The sequence below is a fragment of the Gymnoscopelus microlampas genome (assembly GCF_963454915.1).
Source record: "Gymnoscopelus microlampas genome assembly, chromosome: 4".
NCBI classification, from domain to species: Eukaryota; Metazoa; Chordata; class Actinopteri; order Myctophiformes; family Myctophidae; genus Gymnoscopelus; species Gymnoscopelus microlampas.
Genome location: NC_139941.1, coordinates 42,420,985 through 42,442,588, shown reverse-complemented (window position 1 = coordinate 42,442,588; position 21,604 = coordinate 42,420,985). Strand labels below are relative to the sequence as shown.

The window sequence follows — 21,604 nt, the reverse complement described above, 5'->3', positions numbered from 1 at the left end:
TATTTACAAATACAGAGGACGAGAAAAAAAGAACAGCACACATTCCAATGAATTGGCAGAATTAAATAGAATACCGCTGTTGTTCAGCTTGAGGAGGTGCCTGCAGCAAACAAAAACAAATCAATAGTATCGAGATGCAGTGGTTCTCAAAGTGAGGTCTGGGGAGGGGGTTCCAGGGCGTCCCCAGTGAAATGAGTTCTTTTTTTTTTTTAAATAGTCAATCTAGAAGCTCACAGCGTGTCACGATGTAACATGTTGTGAGCTTGTAGATCTGCTATTTTCAAAAGATCTTAAATGTTTGGAACATTTTTGAAAAAACACAACAAAATATTTTCAGATTGGGGTCTGCGGCCAAATACGTATTATTTTTGCGGTTCTTGACATGAAAACGTTTGAGAAGCACTGATCTAATGTTTGTGGACAATTACATCACAATATTATGCACTAATTTGGATAGAGAATAGAGCTACTGTATTAATGTGTCTGATTTACAACCACTGGGGGGCAGCAGAGTGTCTTTTCAAGAGAAATGTATTATGCCAGAAAGATGAAAGAAAGTAATGCATCTCTGGATACTCAAAAAATGAGATTCATCTCAATGTATTACATCATGTCAGTGGTTCTCAAAGTGGGGTCCGGGGACCCCTAGTGGGTCCCAGGAGCCCCCCCCCCAGCAAAATTAATTAGTTAGTTAATCAGGACCAAATACATATTCATTGGGGGGTCCTTGACATGAAAACGTTTGAGAACCACTGCATCATGTGATTTATAGAGTTGGCAAAGATGCGTTTGTTAATGTGCTCTAGAGTTGTCTCACATTATAAATCACTCCTGTTGGTCTCATCCACTTTCATTCACCGTGTGACAGTACAATACTATAGCAGTTTGCCCTAAAGAGACTGGTTTGTGCAGATAGCATCGTTTCAATTAAGCTTTCCTAACAATACCACTAAAGCATCCTGATAGTCATGCAGCATAGATGCATCTGTGTTACTTACTATGCCCTTTCTTATAGAAAATATTAAGAGGATTGTTATGGGGGAAGAAGTGTAAACATTGATTAAATTATAATAGCATTAGATTTATCTTAAAAGTATACAGTATATGTATATATATCTTGAACCACAAGACATTTCATGCATAGCTTTTTTGTATTTTTGCCTTCTTTTCTTTAGTTTTCTATGTATTTATTCATTTTAAGTTGTTTTTTTTAACTTGCAATGTCTGTATAAATTGAGGTCATTCCATTGTGTAAGGTGTGCTTTCCTCAGATCATTGTGATTGCTGAACAACAGCCACACGCTTTCGATTGATTGTGAGTGTGGCAGGCCCTGCTTTTGGGGGTAACCGGGTAACTGGGTTACCCCCCCACCCTCGATTTTCAATTTGAAGTTTTTTTCCACCGAAAAACAGCAGCTATGCAAGCCCACAATACGCCCACGATCACGCAATGTGTTGTGGAAAGTAACTAAGTACAATTTTGAGGTATTTGTACTTTGCTTGAGTATTTCCAATTTCCAAAACTTTTACTTCTACTCCACTATATCTCAGAGGCAAATATTGTACTTTTACTCCACTACAATTATTTGAAAACTTAAGTTACTAGTTACTTTTCAGATATACATTATGATATTATAAAACATACCCACTTTAGCCCTATTTTATACATAAGCTATTTGAAAATAGCCGATCTACAAGCTCACAACTTGTGAGATTGTAGATCTGCTATTTTCAAACAATTTAGTTCTTTTACTTTTGGTACTTTAAGTCCATTTTGATGCCAATACTTTTGAACTTTTACTCAAGTAAATGTTTTATTCCGGACCTTTACTTGTAACAGAGTACTTCTACATTGCAGTATTGATACTTTTACTTAAGTAAAACATTTGAGTACTTTTTCCACCACTGGCGATGTGTTGTGAGCTTGTAGAGTGGCTATTTTTTCGCCTTGCTACACCGGCGTCGGTCGATCGTACGACGAAATATAATCAGGCTATGTGGTTAAAGCGGGGCCACGGCTGCTCCAGGCACATGGACGTCACGAGCACAGTGCATGCAAGTAAAAGCTGCACATACTTATGACATAGACACTATATTTCACCTTCTCTAAACCTTTGTTTTTAAAGCGGAGCGGACTGCGTCGACAGAGTAAGAAATGTAATGCATTCAGTATAAAAAAATGCCTGCAGTAGAAAACCTCTGGGCCGTTCGGGACGAGCCACGTGCTTTAGAGAGAGGTAGAGCTTTAGTTAGCAGAGGAAGAGAATTAAGTCCCTTTTCCTGCCATGCCAAGCTCTTACCGCAACTAAAGAGAAAAAACTAAAACATATCTATTCTGTTCACCGGTCAAGTTTCTCGTGACAAAGAGCTAATCATTTCCCACAAACTCAAATATCAACGACTAAACAAGACCTACAGATTCATAATATAGCCTAATATTATACTAGGTGTGCTATTAAAATTAAGACACAAAATAACAGCAACTGATGAAAGATGTGTTTCATCTAAGAGCTCATAGTCCATTCGTATATGAGTCATGAATCACATACAGACCAGATTTTATCTAATTTCTATCCTAACCTGAGCAATGTATCAATATGTAAACATTTTCCTCACAAGATTATGTCAGTGACATTGGGGCACAGTTGAAATATTATCAAGGTGCATTTGTGTGTTGTGTTATTACGTCTCTGGCCTTGCATGCTCATACAAGTGTTAGACTAAATAGTGATATAATTTCACAGGAAATTAAAAAAAATGATACCCTGCCACAGCCACACTAATGAACTTCATAGTTAAGATTTAATGGAGGCTGTCGTGAACCTACATAGATAAACATCACAACATATTGCTATTCTTGCTCCGTGCCTGTGCATTTTAAACGTAATTCTCTTTTACTTTGGAGAGTGTACCGAGTTCAGTGTACCATCCAACTTAATTCACAGGCCTTTTATGCAACTGTATGCGAAGATTTTGTACTTTCTAGTGTAGATGTCTTAAGATGCCTTATTATTTAATTATCTATCTTGCACTGATTCAATCCTAAATGTATTTTTTTTTTAAGTATGCCATTTTTGACTTTTCAAGTGTGCCATAAATCTCAGCACAGGCAGAGAAATAGTTAGGAAATAGACAGGAAAGAAATAATAGGTTATATTACATCTGGGAAGGGAAAGGCATGGGAGCAACGCCTCTTTTTCTTTTGGTAAGGTACGGGGCAGGAAAGAAGAACGGGCAGAAATAAATGGAGCCTGAATGCGATGAAAATAATGGTCTCTTGGGGAGAGGAAACTGGACTGACAAGGGGAGCGTTTTTTTTAGTTCATGCAGATTAGGAGTGCTGAAGAGGTTAATCACTATTGACATGGTTCTCATTCAACAAGGTGTGCCAACGCTCAATCTTTTTGTCCTTGTTCTTCAGACACTCATACCAGTGCTTCAGTCTCTCTCCCTTGGCAGTGATTCCCAGCTGACAGCCACCTTTCATAGAGAGGAAAACAAACAAACAGTCAGGCATGATGCCCAGGTGCAGAGGAGTTGGGAGAATTGAATTAGTTTCAGAGAGTGAGTGTGTGTGTCACCGATCAAGGAATCCGAGGAATTAACCTACCAATGTAGTCATTGGATTTCCCAATGTCATAGTCCCACACAGAGATGTCCAAACTCTTCTTAGCCAGATCAGCCAGTTTGATGTCGTAGCCGAATTCCTGAAAATGTGAAGGAGGTGATACAATGAACAAGTCCAGCGTAGAATTAATTTCATTGTTCCATAAAACATCAACGAGTGATGCATTTGCTCTTACTTACAAGAGATGCAATCCAATTCACAATTTAAACGTTTGTTTTGATCTCTGGCTTTCAGAAGGATTAGGAGAACGAACCTCATTGTACTCTGGATTTAGGGTCTTTTTCTTGATCTGTGTCTTGTTTTTAGCCTTTTTCCCCATGTCAGGCTTCAGAACTCTGAAACCAAATTAGATATTTGCTGTGAACATTTTGGCACAGGTGATCTGGTGTTTAGGTTGTCGGTATACTCAAGAAACAAGAGTCATAATCACAGAAATCATGGAACCTACAGTTTGACAAATGGGTCAGAATAGCCGTTAGCGTCCATGGCGGCCAGGTGGACACAGCGCACCACACCAACAAGGAGGCGACTCTGCTTGGTGCTGTACTCGAGGGAGATCAGGATTCGGCCACGTTCCTCTACCTCCGCTCCATCTTTCCCAGTCTGGAGAGTGAAAGACAAGGGGTGTGGGAAGGTTAGACGAATGGGAGGAGAGAAGGAAATGAAATGAGAGTGAGAGATGCTCGGGCAAGCTTCATGACATGATTTGCATTTTCTTTAGTGAGGAATCTGTCATGTTTAGGCACGCCGTGTTTTTTTAGGGCGTTACCTCATCCTCATAGAGTGTGATGCCTCGAGATGCGCCTGCAGTTGCGTTTTTCTTCGTCTGTGAAGGGAACAAGATGACTCCAGGTCAATAACAAATCTTTATAGTTAGTTAATACAGTAGGCCTATACCGTTTGACTGTGACGGTCAATTTATGCAAAATGACCTCGACCTATTTTCTACTGAAAATATGGGATTTCTGTAAAGCAACATCTCGCGCAAGCAACACTTATTACATCAAATATATTCCATATTGTTGCTGTTGGGATCCTTGTATCTCCACATCAACTTTTAAAGTTTTTTTCCCCTTAAATTAACACCCTACTTTGTTGTACAAGAGTGTTGCGCAAAAGTAGTGAAAATAGACAATCTACAAGCTCACAAGCTATTATTTTTGAAATTTTTGAAAGACTTGGGGTTTTTAAATATTTAACAAATGAAAAGTAATAACAAAGAGCTTGTGACTGCTTGAGACTGTGTGGGTAAATAATAACTTTTTCCTGAGAAGTTTTCCCTCCTAACAGCGACAGCATATAAGCATGCTATGTAATGGGCTTATTTCTATGCAACTTACAGGGACGACTCTCTCTAGACACACGCTGAAGTTTTTCGTCTGGTTGAACTTAAGTTTCTTCAGAGCCACTCTGGTCTCCCCGATGAATTCATTATGCCCAAACTTGTCTTCATCACATACAGCCAGTCTGCACAAATCAAAGGAGAGAGCATCATCAGTAAGGGTTGTCTTTTCACACACCAATCAGTATAGTGAAGGATGAAGACATAAATAATGATCATCTGAGTGTGACGTGACGGTAAGTGGACAGGTTTATGTAGGAATCCACCTGAGGGTCTTGCGCTCCATGTCCTGATCTGTAAGTCCATGGTAGGTTAGAGTCTCATTCCAGTTGGGGTTGCGCGTGTTCCTCAGGGTCTTTGTGCGCAGCTTTGTAGACTGTTGGATAAGGGAAAAGTAGGGCAAATAAGATCCAGAACGGGCAATATGTAGATGTATGGGTCTAATTTACATTTTGTGCCTTCTGATCTTTGTTGTAGTTTATCTCCAAATGCTTATCATGTTGTTCCTTTTATCCTGCTCTGTAAAGCACTGTGTGACTATGTCTGGAAATATATATGAATACATTCATTGTCATGTATATATTATGTATTATTGCTTAATTATTAAGCACTAATACACAAGAAGCTGTGGTATGCGGGGATTATAATGTTTTGACCATCCGGCCTGCTTCAAGATCAGAGAGTTGATATTGTGATTATACCATGCCTATATGCCTAAGGGTGTCAATTACATGATGCAAACCGGAGTGCCTTAAACACTCAACAAACCGTTGTATAATTAATCACAATATATTATGGCTTCTTAGCAAAAGATTCACACACAATTTTACACAAAATTCTTGTCAGTTAACCATTTTGCATAGCATAGCAATGGGTTTTTATGTTTATACAATGGATAATGCGTAAATGGAGCGGGGGTGACAGTGCTATATTCATTATCACAAGCTGTAGACCTACTTGATCATACTACAGCGTCACACAACAGCATCAAAACTATAGCAGATCCACAAGCTCGAAACGTGGCGCGAAGCGCCACGTTTTGAGCTTGTAGGTCTGCTACTTTTGATGCTTTTGAATTTGAATCCTGAAAAGTTAACAGTTTTGGACATATGAGGTTTCCACCCGACAGAGACGAAATGCAACAGTTACAAGTTTGTTCATGCCACAAGGTGTCAGAATTGTGCCTGCGGGAAGCTCTCCTTGTCTAACAGTGTAGATTTAATAACTGACTTGTCACAGCTCCTCCCTGTACTTCCCCTACCTGCCCAGCAGATGTCACTCTCCCCTCATGTTCCATCCCCTCATCTGTCATAATGCGTTACACCTGTGTTGATTGTCGGTCCTGTTCAGTCACCTGCGTCCTGTTAACCACTTAAACGCCTGTATACTTTGTTGACTGGGGTCCCCCAGGGGCCTAGTCTATACTAGGCTCATGTGGATCATGTGGTTAAGCCCTGCTCTTTTATTGGTCTGGGTCTGATCACCCGCCTGTTTGTTTACCAGTCTGTCTGCTCATCTGTATGTCTAGCCCTGTAAGCTGTAAGGTTGGGATATTACATACATTTCCAAATACACAGCCATAGATTGCTCTTATGGGGAAGCAGACTGATCTTCACGGCATTAAACGTTGCCACGCTGCGTGTGTACTCACCCAATAATTATTTCCTGGAGTCAGATAATTTATTCCTGGAGTCAGAATTCATTCCTGGTCGCCGACATTATTCTCTGTCGGCGACTGGGGCCGAAATGATTGCTGGACTGAACAAATGAAAACTGCCTTTGGGGAGGACACAATTGACAGGTGTATGGCGATTGGTGTGGGGTAATTAATCACATTCACATCTGTCAATTGTGTGCCCCATACGTATGTGCTCCCAAAAGGAGCACATACGTTCAGTTCAGCAATAATTTCGGGCCCCGTTGCTGACAGAGCATGTTGTAATATGTATGCAATATCACAGCCACTCTAGCTAGGGCTGCTGTATGTCGGCCTCTCAGTCCGTTGGCCTGGTGGTCAGTCTGCCACTATGTCAGGCCACATGTTTTGACAGTTAATATGCTTGTCTCTCGTGTTGTCTCACTATTTGCCTGCTTGTTTTTATTTTATTTTATCCCTGTCTGTTGAAGTGTTTGCCAGTCTGTACATAGGCCTGTGACTGTGTGGGTATCTTGCCTGTACCCCCTGCCAGTGTGTTCCTGTATTGTGCCTATCTGAGGAAGGAAACTTGGAAACTTAAATTCCTGCCAACTCTTTTCTGAGCTCGAGTCCTGCTTCAAACAGTGACAGGTGACTTCCTCACCTTGCTAGCTGGCAGCAGATGAAGCTTCACATAGGGATCCGCCAGTCCATTCGAGTCCATGATTTTCAGTCCCTGAATAGAGAGACGAGAGAGTGTCCAATCACATCACATCACATTAGAAGATGTCAATCACTGGTTCCTTTCAAAATTGGCCTGAAAAAACATCTACCAGGAGACTAAAGGGGAGGTAAATGTAAATTCCCATAGAAAGGAGGTGTCATTCACTGCCGCCGTGTTTCCATTTTTCCCTTTGTACATAGTGTTTTATATTGGTTGATGACATGTATTATTGTGTAAATCTTTTATGCTATGTGTCATTTTAGATTTTTGCGTTGGCTATTAAAAAATAGCAGATATACAAGCTCACAGCGAGCTTGTACATCTGCTATTTATTTATTTTTTACATTTTTGAAACATCTTGAAAGTGTGAGAACTGATTTAGAAGGCATTTGTAGAATCAGCCTCAGGTCTTAATGGGCTAGTATAGAGAGATTTGGTGACTTATAGAATGATGATGAAGATGATAAACCATTTATGTGTGCAGAGATGGGTGGTACTACAGTACCTTGGCTCTCATGATGCTACAGTGGAGGCTGTTGGTTTCCTGGTCATAATGCAGGCTGAACTCTAGAGCACCCAGGGTGGCTGAAAAAGACACAGAGACATCGTTACAAAGAGTCATGAAGGCTGTTAGTGCTGCTGGGAGACTGCTGAACGGCATATTATAGACCCTGGCAGTTGGTGCTGTAAAGCACCAACAGCCAGAGTCTATGATATACCCCTGGGGGTCCTCGAAGGGGTTCCAGGGGTCCACAGCTACATTTGACTGGAATATTAGAAAGCAAATGGACCCTCAGACTCAGAGAGTGTACAAATGGAACCGAATGGACCCCGTGAGGGTCCCAGAGACAAAAGATCATATCGAATGGAGGTCCGTGGCCTAATGCATATCAAACTGGGGGTGCCTGATGGCTGAGAATCACACATTTACAGTATTAATTTCAGGATTAGTGTGGGATGAATATCAACCAGCACATCTGAGGCTGGCAGAAGGAGAGTAGCGCCCAGGATTACATAGGAAATTGGCACTAGGTGAAAAAATGGGTTAGAAAATCGTGGGATAAAAATGTAGAAAATAACCAGCACGCCTGGCCTTGTGGACTTTGGACCACTAGTGTTTCAGCATGCATGTTCACAACTCGTCATGTGTTGTTAACACATCATGTGTTCATAGGGCATCATGTGTTCATAACACATGGTGAAACTGAACCATGGAAATGTATGGTGCTCATTCAAAGCCTATTGCCTATACCTACAGGACCCAGCAGGAAAGAAAAGCAACATGGTATATAATATAAAAGGAATCAAAGGAGCAGAATCAAATCTCAAAAGGATTCAGGAAACGCTGGCCTGAAAAGACCTCCCGTGCTGGATTGTATGAGAACGGAGTATACTTTATTTATTTTCCTCTATAAGTGTAAACATCCACGTGTTGACTCTATAGTCTCCAACCCGCTGGGCACCACAAGTCTTGTGGTTAAAAATAATTGAGACACAAACAACTACTATTCATTCCGTTTTATTATTAGAGGTGTAAAAATAGATATCTAGCCACACACCCACACACACAGGACAGACCTCAGGTGAATATAGGCACATGATGCAGGCCTACTTTGGATTAGATGAGATGGCTGGAGTGGGTAGAGAGGAGAGGCCATCTGGGAAGCGGAAGGTAGCCTGTTTGATCCCTGGCTCGCCTAGTGTCCCTGAGCAAGACACTACCCTCCCCCTAATAGCTCCCCCTGTGGTGTGCGCTCACCAAAGTGAAATAAAAACTAAGCTATGATGAAGACTGAATATATTGACAATTTCAACAGCAAATAAAAACTTGACTAAAATGTTAGTGAGGGACTAGAGAAGAGATCCAGTAGAACTAAAAGACAAGTCATTTTATGTTTGTTTGCGCTCGGGTGTTGCGCTCTGAAAATAGCAGATCTACAAGCTCACAACACGTCACGCTGCGACGTGTTGTGAACTTGTACATCGGCTATTTTCAGCATACCCTTTCTAGTTTTAGTCATATTTTTGTCCATTTATTTTTGGCGGGCGTGATGGCATCGAAATGATTTTCACTTAGCTGCATGTCGAAAATAGCCGATCTACAAACTCACAAGTGAACATGTAGATCAACTATTTTCAGTCTGTGACACCCGCACGAACCCATGATGACTTGTCTTAGTTCTACTGGATCTCTTCTCCACAAGTCCCTCCCAAACATTTTAGTCTATTTTTTATTTGTTGACGAAATTGTCAGTATATTTAATCATAGTTTTAGTTATCATAGCTTAGTTTTTTTTCTTTTTTTTTCTTTTCGTTTTCATAAGTGAAAAAAGGTATCAACAGACATTTTTCGTCATAGTTTTAGTCGAGAAAATCAACACAGGTCGGTTGGTCTGTAACAAAAGCAAATGTCCTCACACCCCCAATTCCACAGAGATCAGACACAGTGAAACCATTCCTATTTTTTGCCATTTACGCCATTCTCACTAGCCTAGGGGACAAATTCAAACACAGGGGGAATCTGTCTTCCATCAGCCCCGTTGTATCCTAAATTATTTGCACCGTTGCTTATTCCCGGAGCTCCGTAAAGTAAATTAACGCCTCAGCCCCTCGGGAAGAGAATGAAGGCCGCTGGCCGCCGAAGGCTCGGGACATGACGTGGGCTATAAGTGACACGATGACACAATTCTCATCACTCAAGGGGCAGCACACACAAATGACATCTTACAGCTTACGTCTCACCATTGACTTCTTTTATTCCCATCTCTCCTTTGCCTCCTAGGATATTGATTTCTTGTGCTTGGATAATGCATGGCGCCTATCATCTATCATCTCCTACCAAGCACAGTGATTTCTGCCAGGTGCTTCCAGTTTGCTATAGTGCCGTACGTTGGACAATTTGTCAGCATGAAATATTGCCAGGCTGGATGATAATAAAGAAGAAATCAAACGTGGACATGGTTTAACTCAGACTCACAAAAGGGAAATGTCTCTGCAGCCAAATTAGAAAATAGATTGAATATAAATTCACGATGCCTGTACAAAATTAAATGGCATTTTTGTCTATTAAAACGTACCCATCTGTTTCTGTCTGCCTGAGAGAACAAATGGGAAGAGATCACTTGAGTCATATACTGTACGCTATTTAGTTTTTCCGAGGATGGCCGGGGCTTGTTTTTGTGCAGTGTTTTGCAACAAACGCATGGCTTTTCAAATCAATCGACAGCAAGGTAGGCGTGCCGACAGCAAGGCTTTGAGGCTCGTGAAGGAGGCGCACCCGAGCCAGCTGCTAGGTCAAGTAGCCGATGGCCTTGCGTCGACAAGCGCGCCGTCCGGATTGGCAAGTCGTATTGGACAGAGTAGGAACCAGTGTTGATTTTGTCGACTAAAACAATAACGAAAAATGTTCGTCGACTACGTTTTTTCACTAACGAAAACAAAATACAAACGAAATAAAAACTAAGCTTCGATGACTAAAACTAAGACTAAATACATTGACAATGTCGTCAACAAATAAACACTAGACTAAAATGTTAGTGAGGGACTAGTGGAGAAGAGATCCAGTAGAACAAAAAGACAAGTCATTTTATGTTTGGTTGTGCTCGGGTGTTGTGCTCTGAATATAGCAGATCTACAAGCTCACAACTTGTAGGAGCGCGACGCGTTGTGAGCTTGTAGATCGGCTATTTTCAGTGTGCAACCAAGTGTAAAATCAACCATTAGGACGCCGTCAAGGCGGACACTCACAGGTCATGTCAGTTGAAGTCTTCCCAGTTAGAGAGACAGACAGTTGACAGTTGGAGTGACACCCACACAGCCACAGCACCAGAGGGAGCGACCATGATCTGGTACCACCCAAACTTAGAACAAACATGGGAAGGTTCTCATTCTATACTGCTCTGCCACCAAAATGTGGAATGCCCTGACATCATCCATTAAAGGATGTGTAACACTGGTGTCTTACTAAATGTACCTGAAAAAAAACGTCTATCAAATTCAGGAGACCAAAAGGGGAGGTAAATAATAATTTCCCATCTCTTTAGTACATATAGTGTTCGTATTTGTCGATGACATGTATTAAAGTCCACAGGACTTCTTGTGTTATCGTTTTAGCTTTAATGTCTTATAGTGTACCTCGTGCTGTTTGCATTTCTGTCTAATAAATTATTCAATCAATCGCCAGCCCTCCTGGGAACAACAATATTGCATACCGTCCATAAGGTTAAATGGTAAATAAATGATAAATGATGCATGTATATGTACCTTTATCTAAAGCTCTTTAACAATATGTTTTACGTTCACCCATTAACACACACATTCTCACCCCAAACCTTTCGATTCCCAAGCGGCCTCTCTACCTCCTGAGCCTCCTGTAAAACTAAACAAGCCATTATGCAGGACATCAGCGGGCCTGCTGAATGAGCAAGGAGGAACAGATGGTGTACTCTATCTACTCACTGCCTTCATCCGAGTCGTAGTCACAGACATCGTCCGCCTCGGCCGGGGGAGGCTGCTGTCGGGCGGGCGGGGCGGCCCTCCTCTCCTCCCGCACAGCAGGAGGCGCTGCAACCGATGAGTAGGCATCAGGTTCCGCTGGACCTGCAACCGCAAGCAAGCATCTTTTAGACAGCATATCGTTGCTGTCGTCAGGCAGAAACCCTTGTATCTCCATATACCAGGGTTGGGCCGAAACAAGATACTTTTAATATATTACAGTCATATTATTATTTTACCCAGTAACGAGTAGTGTAAAGTATTACCAAAACAGTAATATTATACCAAATTACTATGTAAAAAAAATGACATATTACTTACAGTAGGTCTTGTTGGCTGCCTTTTGAAAACATTTCATGCTGCCTTTTTGGCTGATTGGTGACTCTTATTAATATTATTCCCAAAAATTGGATTCAGTTCTAAAAGGAGCTGGCTGAACAGATTATGTTGTTGCACATCTATTTTTTTGGGGGGTGGGGGGGGGGGGGCAAAACTAATATGTAATATAATATATTACTCTTCATTCTAAGTAATAGGTAATATAATACTGTATATCTTTTTTTAAGGAGTAATATGTAATAAGTGTTACTCTCCTGAGTAATATTGGCCAACACTGCTCCATAGAAAATTTAAACTTGTTATGTTTTGTTTTTTTGTAAATCACTCCTGATTTGTCTTACAAAGTGTCTTATAAAAGCAAAAAAGAAAAGCATAACACAACATTAGAATAAAAGCAAAAAAGGCAGTGAATAAGGCAAAACAGTGAGGACATGAATAACAACACAGAGATTTAAAAATCAACTAAAAGCGAGAGAGTGAAGAAATAGGTCTTGAGCTTAAATCGCCTTGACAAGCTGTGCTTTAAAGCTATCCGCAGAGGCTGCCTGTCTTAGGTCTAATGAAAGCTGCCTGTCTAATGAAAGGTATTAAACCCAAGCTTGTGACTAAATACTAACTACATTGGATCCACTGGAACACAGATTTTTTGGACAAACAAGGTTTCCACGCGGCAGCCACGATATGTAACACAGCTCAAAACCAGAGACAGAGACAACTGTTTGTATGAGGAAAACGGGGTGACTCTTGGGATCATCTCCCGAATATCACGATGATGAGTCCAGCTGTCCTCTTGCTCACCTTGCTGGGTAACGGTGGCTGAAGCAGCTGGCTGTGGTCTGGAGCTGTGGACGGGCACGGCCTTCTTCATCACCACAGGGCTGCCCTGGCCTCCTGGAGCGGCCCCGCCCGCAGCCTGGCGCACCTCTGTGGGTTTAGGGGCCACAGGTGGTTTAGGGGCCACAGGTGGGTAGCCGGCGCCACGGGCCTGTGGTTGTGGTCCTAGACCGCATGCATGAATGTGCCATTAGCATGGGTTGCGTTGCGCACACATGCGCTCGCACAAGAACATGCACGCGTGCACACGCACTCGCACACACACGCACTCGCACACGCACACTCACACTCGCTCACACGCACACACGAACGCTTGCACGCACGCACGCACGCACACGCACACCCACACGCATACACACACACACACACAAACACCACTTCCCGCTTCCACTGCAGTTAACCCATTTAGACCTGAGGTCTAAATGGAAAGCAAACATGTTGCTGTATCAGCGGTGCTCAAACTTCTTCATATCAAGGACCCCCGAAATTAAATGCATTTGGCCGCGGACCCCCATCTCAAAATAATTTGTAATAGGGACCCCCCAGAAGCAAAGATTTGAGTCAAAACATTTTCCCTTTAAAATATATATATTTTCTAATATTTGCACAAAATGTTCAAAAAATAGCAGTTCAAGTTCATGAGCTTGAGCTCATATATCTGCTATTTTTTGAATAGCCAAAGTATGAAATAATGGATAAAGTGGTTACACACAGAGATGCTTTCCCCGGTTTCAACGGGTTAAATCCGTACTACCCCCCCCCCCCCCCCCCCCCCCCAGTCTCTCTCTGGATACTTTTGATGTTGCAGCCTTTTGGTTGCAAAGGCATTGACCTACATACAGTGCAACCAACTGCCTATATATGCTGTGATTACATGGTCTTCTGCTTTCCCCTTCTCTCCAACCAACCACCTATTTTCTCCTGCTTTCTGTGTCAGGAGCATGCATGCCACAGTTCGCAGGTAATTGCATTGCAAGGCGGCCGTTTCTTTTCTTTTCTTTTCTTTTTTTTCGTCAGTGACCCGTCACACTGGGGACCGCCCGAAGGCACACCTCCTCCCCGTGTCACAGCATGCACTTCCCCAACAGTCTAATTGAGCTGCTGCGCCTCCATTCCTCCCCTCTCTCTGCAAACGGGGAGAGGAGGAGAGGAGAGGCGGTGCTGACAAATTTGGGAAGCAGATCAAAGGAAAAGATGATGGTGTTGGTGGTGGTGGGGGTTTAACCCATTAAAGACCGGGAACGCATCTGTGTCATTTTTTTTATTTCGTTGGCTATTCAAAAATAGCAGATATACAAGCTCATGAGCGTGCAGATTTGCTATTTTTTGGAAAATTGTGAAACTTGAATAGATATATTTTTAAAGAGAAAGATTTGTAACTCAAATTTTTGCCTCTGGTGGTCCCTGGAACAAAATATTTTGAGATGGGGGGGTCCGTGGAGAAATTTTGGGTGGTTCTTGACATGAAAAAAGCTTGAGAACCACTGATATTATAGCAACATACGTTTTTTTTTTCGGAAAAAAAAACCTGTTGGATTTAGAAGACATTTGTAGAATCCTCCAGAAGCAAAGATTTGAGTAAAAAAATGTCACTTAAAAAAAACATATACATTCGAAGATTTGCAAAAATGTTCATGATTTTTCAAAAATAGCAGATCTACAAGCTCTACGAGCTTGTAGATCTGCTATTTTTGAACAGCCAAAGTATAACATAACGGTTAAAGCGGTTACACAGATGCGTTCCCGGTTTGAATGGGTTAAAAAAAGTAATGATGAAGAGGATGGGCCTGCGAAGGGGGGGGGGGGGTGCAGATGCTGCTGGGTTGAGACTAAACACTAAAAAGAGGGTGGTGCTTAGGGGGGGTAAAATGGCAGAGCTCTGGAGGGCATACACATATCACTAAAGGTGGAGTAAAAGGTTAGATCTTTTAACGGCTGTTGAAATAAACTTGCCTGTAGCCGGCTGCTGCTGAGCGGCGGAGGCAGCCTGAGTCTGACCTGAAAAGAAGTTCACAAGATGGAGAGAGGGATCGGGGAGAGAAAGTTAAAAGCTTTTTTTGAGCGAAGCGAAGGGCATGAAAATATACCCTTTATGTAAGACCGTATTACTCAAACAAATCTCGCCCCTTCTTTTATTCTCTCGGTCTGTCGGTGCACTAACCCATTGAGAGCGGGAACGCATATATGTGTCATTTTAGATTTTTTTTTGGCTATAGCCATTATTATATTATTAATATATACTTTGTGCTATTCAAAAATAGCAGATTTACAAGCTCATAGCGCGGCACCAAGTGCCGCACTATGAGCTTGTAGATCTGTTATTTTCTCTTTTGAAAAACCGTGAAAGATATGTGCAAATCTTTGAATAAAAATCTTTGCTTCTGGGGGATTCTATACAAATGTTTTCTAAATCCTAACAGTTTTTATTTTTAAACTCATGTTTCTATATCAGTGGTTCCCCATCTCAAAATTTTGTTCCAGGGACCCCCCCAGAAGCAAAGATTTGAGTGAAAAATGTATAAATATATAAAGATTTGTACACATTCTATGTATGTAGATCTGCTATTTACAAAAATAGCAGATCTACAAGCTCATAGCGCGGCACTCGGTGCCGCGCTATGAGCTTGTAGATCTGCTATTTTTGAATAGCCAACAAAATCTTAAAATGACACATGCAGATGCGGTCCCGGTCTAAATGGGTTAAAGGCTCAGGGGGAGAAAGATGACTCTATAAGCTACCCTGGGGCTGTGGACGTGGTTGGGTTCCAGCTCCGGGGTGGGGGGGACCCTGGGGATCCGCAGCTTGCTGGGCGTTGTTGGCCTCTGCGGGTTTGGAGATTGGCATAGGAGGAGGTAAGAAATGCTTAGGGAAGCCTTTGAAGAACCAGGCACCAGACCTCTTCCATACCTTGGGGAGGAAAACAAATGTTATACTCTCATAGGCTTCCCAAGGCAGACATGGATACACTTTTTGTTCAGTTTTTTGGATTCAAACTAGATAAAAAGAATAAACAACAGTGGTGGAAAAAGTACTCACATGTTTTACTTAGTAAGTAAAAAGTACAATACTGCAATGTACAGTAGAAGTACTCTGTTACAAGTAAAAGTCCGGAATTCAAAATTTACTTGAGTAAAAGTACAAAAGTGTTGGTATCAAAAAGTACTAAAATGTTTGAAAATAGCAGATCTACAAGCTCACAACGTGACGCAATGCGACGCGTTGTGAGCTTGTAGATTGGCTATTTTCAAATAGCCTAGGTATAAAATAGGGCTAAAGTGGTTATAATGTCTGTTTTATAATGTAATAAGTTGTATCTGCAAAGTAACTAAAAACTAACGTTTTCAAATAATTGTAGTGGAGTAAAAGTACAATAATTGCCTCTGAGATGTAGTGGAGTAGAAGTAAAAGTATAGACAATTGGAATAAAGTAAAAGTATCTCAAAACTGTACTTAAGTACAGTAGTTGAGTAAATGTACTTAGTATACTTTACACCACTGATAAACAATAACTTTATTTGTATAGCACTTTTCTATAAACATGTTTACAAAATGCTTCGCAGTTGAAAACAACTCTCATAAGGCTTCCGGCATATACAAGCATATATTTTGTTTCAACATTTTGAAGTCAAAATTGATTAAAAAAAACAACAACCATAACGTTTACTTAATTAGTAAAGCAGTTTTCTATAAACACATTTACGAAGTGCTTTCACAGTTGAAAACAAGTCTCAAAGGTGACACTTGCCTCCCGCTGTTCCTTGCAGATCTTGCAGAGCCACACAGAGCGAGGCCGGCTGTTCGATTGGATTCCACACTTTGTGCACATGTTCTGTGTGAGGTGAGAAAATCAAGATTGCTTTATGGCTTAATAACCACTTTCAACCTTCAGAAATGTTTTCGTACAACAAAGTATAAAATAGGGCAAGCGTTCCAAAACTTTTCTTTTCCAAAATAATCATATTTGAACTGGGGACCCCTCCACCGTGACAAGCAGTTGGAATTGTAGGCATTACATTTAGTTCGACTCAGTTTCCACAGATAAATATTGTGAAAATAGCAACGTTTCACAACGTTTGCCTCTTTCTTATGTAATATTTGCCAATTTGGTATTAAAAAGGTCTTAAAAGTACTTAAATGGTCACTTTAAAAATGTGTAGATACCCTGTATACACTTATACTGTACCGGTCCGGTATTTTGGTTTGTTTACTGTTAAGTTAATGTTGCATATTAAGCTAATAATCTGGGGACCCCCCAAAAATATGTTTTTTCCCCAGTTTGGGAACCACTGAAATAGGGGAATGGAACATTTTGCCTTTTTTTCAATATCATCTTCATATATGGGTCCTCACTAATGCTCACTATCTGTACAGTGCCATTTCTGTCTACACTCTGTGTCTCCGAGGTGGACTGTGGATGTTCAAAATGTGTCATCATCTGTGGTCATTTCAATGCAATTTCAAACTGTTTTATCTTGTATTTATTGATGCAAGAACAATGGCTTCTATTTCAGCATGCTAACTTAGCATGGAATGCCCACCCGTGATGTCATTTGTAGGCAGATTTCTGAACTGTCCACCACTGAGACACAGTACAGTAAATGGAAATGATGAATCTCATAATGAACATTTGTAAGTAAGCTTTGTCGAGCCATGTGGCCCATAGGGCAGGAGCCTATCTCCTGTTTCTGTAGCATGAGGTGGCTTCATGTACAAGTAGTCTACACCCCCTGGACATGACGCTAGCATGTCGCAGGTATTTCCCCCAATCCAACCTTTTGATGCTGAGTGCCAAGCAGGGAGGCATTCGCATTGGGTACCATTTTTTATAGTCTTTGGTATGACCAACCTAACCATTTTACCAACCATACCATTTTCGGGTTTCTGTGAAATAACTTTACGTTACAGGTGGCCGGAACCAATTACCGGAACCACATGTGCCGTGCATCTCCAAAATGATTCCCCTAGTTTAAAACTTGTTTAGTTTGGTATAATCGTTTGTTTCTTTTGGTATAATAATAGTTTGGTATATCCATATTTTATTCTAACTCGTAGCGCAACTAGCAAGACTAAACTAATTGATTTGCATTATGTGGGGAACAAAAACAATGCGACGCTAAACTGAACCAACCACCGGAACCACAATTTCCTTATTCCATTTTTCTCAACCGGATCACACGGCTTGTTTTAGAACGAATACCAGGCTTTCCCGAATACCAAGTCTGGTGACGCAAGGTTATGACCGACCGACCAGGGATTGAACCTCCCAGTCTCAGGACAGGGTGGACACTCTAACCACAAGGCCAATGAGCATTTGTGAGGACCAATTACATGAACATAAGGTTGAAAACGGGTGCTCCTTGGTTAGGACCGTGAAGGCCCAATAAAACAATACAGTATATGATGACGGATTGACGTTTGGTACAGAGGGTTTTATTGGCCCACAGCTGCCTGCAACAGAGAGGCTTTTGTTCTGTTGCTCATTAGTAATTAGCCCAGTGGTGGTACCTTACCTTTTTGCAGTCCTCACACACCACAGAGCTGACCCCGGGTGATCCCAGCTGCTCCCCACACAGCAGACAGCGGGACACGCCATCCCCACACACCGTCTTCTTCATGTCATCCAGGCGGTTCACCAGGCGCCTGCAGCAACAGGATGTGTGTGGAATGGATGGTAAATAAGAACATTCCCTGATCACCACTGTTCTCTGTGTCAGTGTTGTTTTTGTTTCAAGGACCAGTGTTTTATATGCATTAGGCACCTAGCCTGACACTCAGCCTGAATTTTCATTTCGTTTCACTCCGAGGCTAGTGATTCAGCGGCTGGAGCCAGACTATCCACGCACCCCCATTTTATACAGTTTTTATTTTTGTGGGACTCCAATCTACACTGTTAACTCCTCAGTGTTAGTAGAGAGGAGGTGTCATTCACTGCCACCGTTTTTCCTTTTTCTTATTTGTACATTAGTGTTTTGTATTTGTATTATTCAGTTATTTTTATGCTATGTTGATTAATTGAATACATAGGACCACAATGGAAACAAGACCTCAGGAATTCTTTGTGTTATCCTTTTAGCCTAAAGGTCCGACTGTACCACGTGCTGTTAAACGTTTTGACTAATAAAGCACTCAATCAATCAATCAATCTAATTTAACAATCAAATTGCACACATGGAACCAAATGGAACCATTTGGTTCCATTTGTACGCTCTTGTTGTAATAGACTCATAAGGGTCCATTTGGTTTCTGTCAAAAATGTAGCGATGGACATTGGACACCCTGCAACCCCCTCACAGGACCCCGGGGGGTCCCAGGACCCCACGTTAAGAACCACCAATGTCGCTGTAGATTGAGATCGTCAATCCCAGTTTGTTGTAAACAAAAGTCTCTTAACAAGTCTTTGTCTGTCTGTTGAGGCGCATTGTGTTTTCTTCCACTCATCCCACTGCCACTTAATTCAATTCAAATTCAACACAATGCGACACCTCCACACTCCTGTAGAAAAAGCCATTGTCACTATTAATACACTTGGAGACTGACATCCGTCTCTCCCATGTGTCGACAGACACGTCTCTGAGCAGCACAAACTCTACTTTTGTGTGGTGCTTCACACCTTATTATCAGCTTGCCCTGCAGGGTTATTGCTTTGACAACGCGCCGCAAGACAACACGTCGATCAGCGTGACAGCGCGTCTACGTTTCCGTACCCATGCAGCATTAGCCTAACCTGACTCCTGCCAGATGGAAGAAGCTTGCTTCACACTTGTTTCACAACCTACTTCCATCTGGTATCTCGGTATCCCAACCGCTAAAGAGGGCGGTCCCTTTTTTCAAGCTACTTGGCAGGTGATTGGATGGGACCGTCTGACAGTCTGTCTATCACCGTCTGGGCGTGCTATAACTCCAACCAGTCATATTGACGTGTCTTCCTGATGGCGCAGTTCTTTTGTATACTATTCAACCATGATGAATAGTGAAAGAACTACAACGAAACAGGTGCTTCTCGATGGCGTCACACCCGGTCTCGCCAAGATCCCGCCTGTAGCTGCTGCTGATCGATTCGACTGGGCGACTGGGCGTGGGTCGGTTTAAACTCCAATCTCTGAGCGATCCCAGATGGAGGCTGTATTGTGAACCGCCCCATCTGGCCGAGTCAGGTTAGCGTTAGCCTGGAAACCAGACAAATCTGCCACAGCTAAAAAGAATAGCCCTGGGCAGATTGGTCTGGCACTCCTCGGTTTGAATTACATTTCGCTCACCCCCGAGTTGTGGGTGACCAATCAGAGCCTACTATTCAAAGTTTTTGCTGTGAAGTTTGAATCTGTTTGTAACTGCCCCTTGGAAATGAATCTGCCACACTGAAGTTCCAGACCAGTGGTGTAAAGTAACTAAGTACATTTACTCAAGTACTGTACTCAAGTACAATTTTGAGGTATTGCGTCGCATTGTGAGCTTGTAGATGGGCTATTTTCAAATATTTTTATACATTTGAAAACTTGAAACGGGACATTCTGCATAATGAGTACTTTCTACTTTTGGTAGCCTACTTTAAGTACATTTTGATACCAATACTTTAGTACTTTTACTTTGAATTTTATTTGAATTTCAGACTTTTACTTAACGTAACAGAGTATTTCTACATTGCAGTATTGATACTTTTACTTAAGTGCAAAAGATGTGAGTACTTTTTCCACCGCACTGTTCCAGACTGATATCTACGCAGTGATATTAGTCTTGGCCATGATGCCAGGCTACAATGCAGCATTGGCTCTCTTTCCCTCTCCAGGTTTGCGTTGGTGAATTAGATTCTCTCTCCCCCTCCCCCTCCCCCCTCTCTCCCATTCAAAAGGTTACATTCTCAGAGTTAAATAACACTGAGGATTTTAACTGTGCACGCTGGGCTTTCTCCGCTGCACCCCTCCCCCCATTTCTCTCTCTCCCTCTGAGAAGGCAATACGGAGTAGTGATGGGTCGTTCATGATCGATTCGTTCATAAGAGCTAGTTCTTTGCCGTGAATGTGAACAAACCCGTTCCCTTCCTGAAACTGTTACGTTCACAATTTTGTTCATGCCTCCCCTTCCCCCTCCCCCACGTACACAGGACGGGAGGGTGGGCTGTTCCTGCGACAGACAGACAGCGGTGCGGTTGTGTTGTTTTTCACTAGACAATAGCGCTACCGAACGAATCATTTGAACGGATCATTGCCGTGAACGTGAACGAAATCGTTCGTTCACTGGTTGTGGTGATGGTTTTTCCCCATCACCACTAATATGGAGACCACCAGTCAGTCCATGGTACCCCTGGTCCTGGAAATCTCACCCAATCCTCTCCTGCTCCATAGCCTCCATCTTCTCAGCACGGGCGATCACATTGTTTATAATCTCCTTCTCTTCGTCTGTCAGGTCTGGAGCAGCTCCAGGTCCTGGTCCTGGTCCCGGGCCCGCCTGCATGGTCCAGTTGCCCCTGAAAGCCATAGATAGTTCGGCAGGTTAATCTCTACACACACCGACTTGTAGGGCGACAGCTATCGTTTATTTTTCTTAGCTATTATTCAAGCTATTGGAGTCAATGTGAAAAGCGTAAAAAAAAACGTTTACACCGCTACAAG

General features: G+C 42.1%; 1 protein-coding gene across 1 annotated transcript; it reads right to left on the bottom strand.

Annotated features, from left to right (window-relative positions):
- Positions 1 to 3,220: 3,220 nt before the first annotated feature.
- Positions 3,221 to 21,470, bottom strand: LOC311043367 (rabphilin-3A-like; the record flags this gene model as incomplete). The annotated part of the gene is made up of 15 exons (XM_084054590.1): positions 3,221 to 3,480; positions 3,611 to 3,707; positions 3,882 to 3,963; positions 4,077 to 4,231; positions 4,398 to 4,454; positions 4,969 to 5,095; positions 5,237 to 5,346; positions 7,271 to 7,342; positions 7,836 to 7,915; positions 11,789 to 11,929; positions 12,962 to 13,162; positions 15,737 to 15,905; positions 16,744 to 16,827; positions 18,509 to 18,638; positions 21,316 to 21,470. The coding sequence occupies 15 exons, from the start codon at positions 21,468 to 21,470 to the stop codon at positions 3,350 to 3,352; spliced, it is 1,791 nt and encodes a 596-aa protein (XP_083910716.1). The 3' UTR covers positions 3,221 to 3,349.
- Between the last annotated feature and the right edge of the window lie 134 nt (positions 21,471 to 21,604).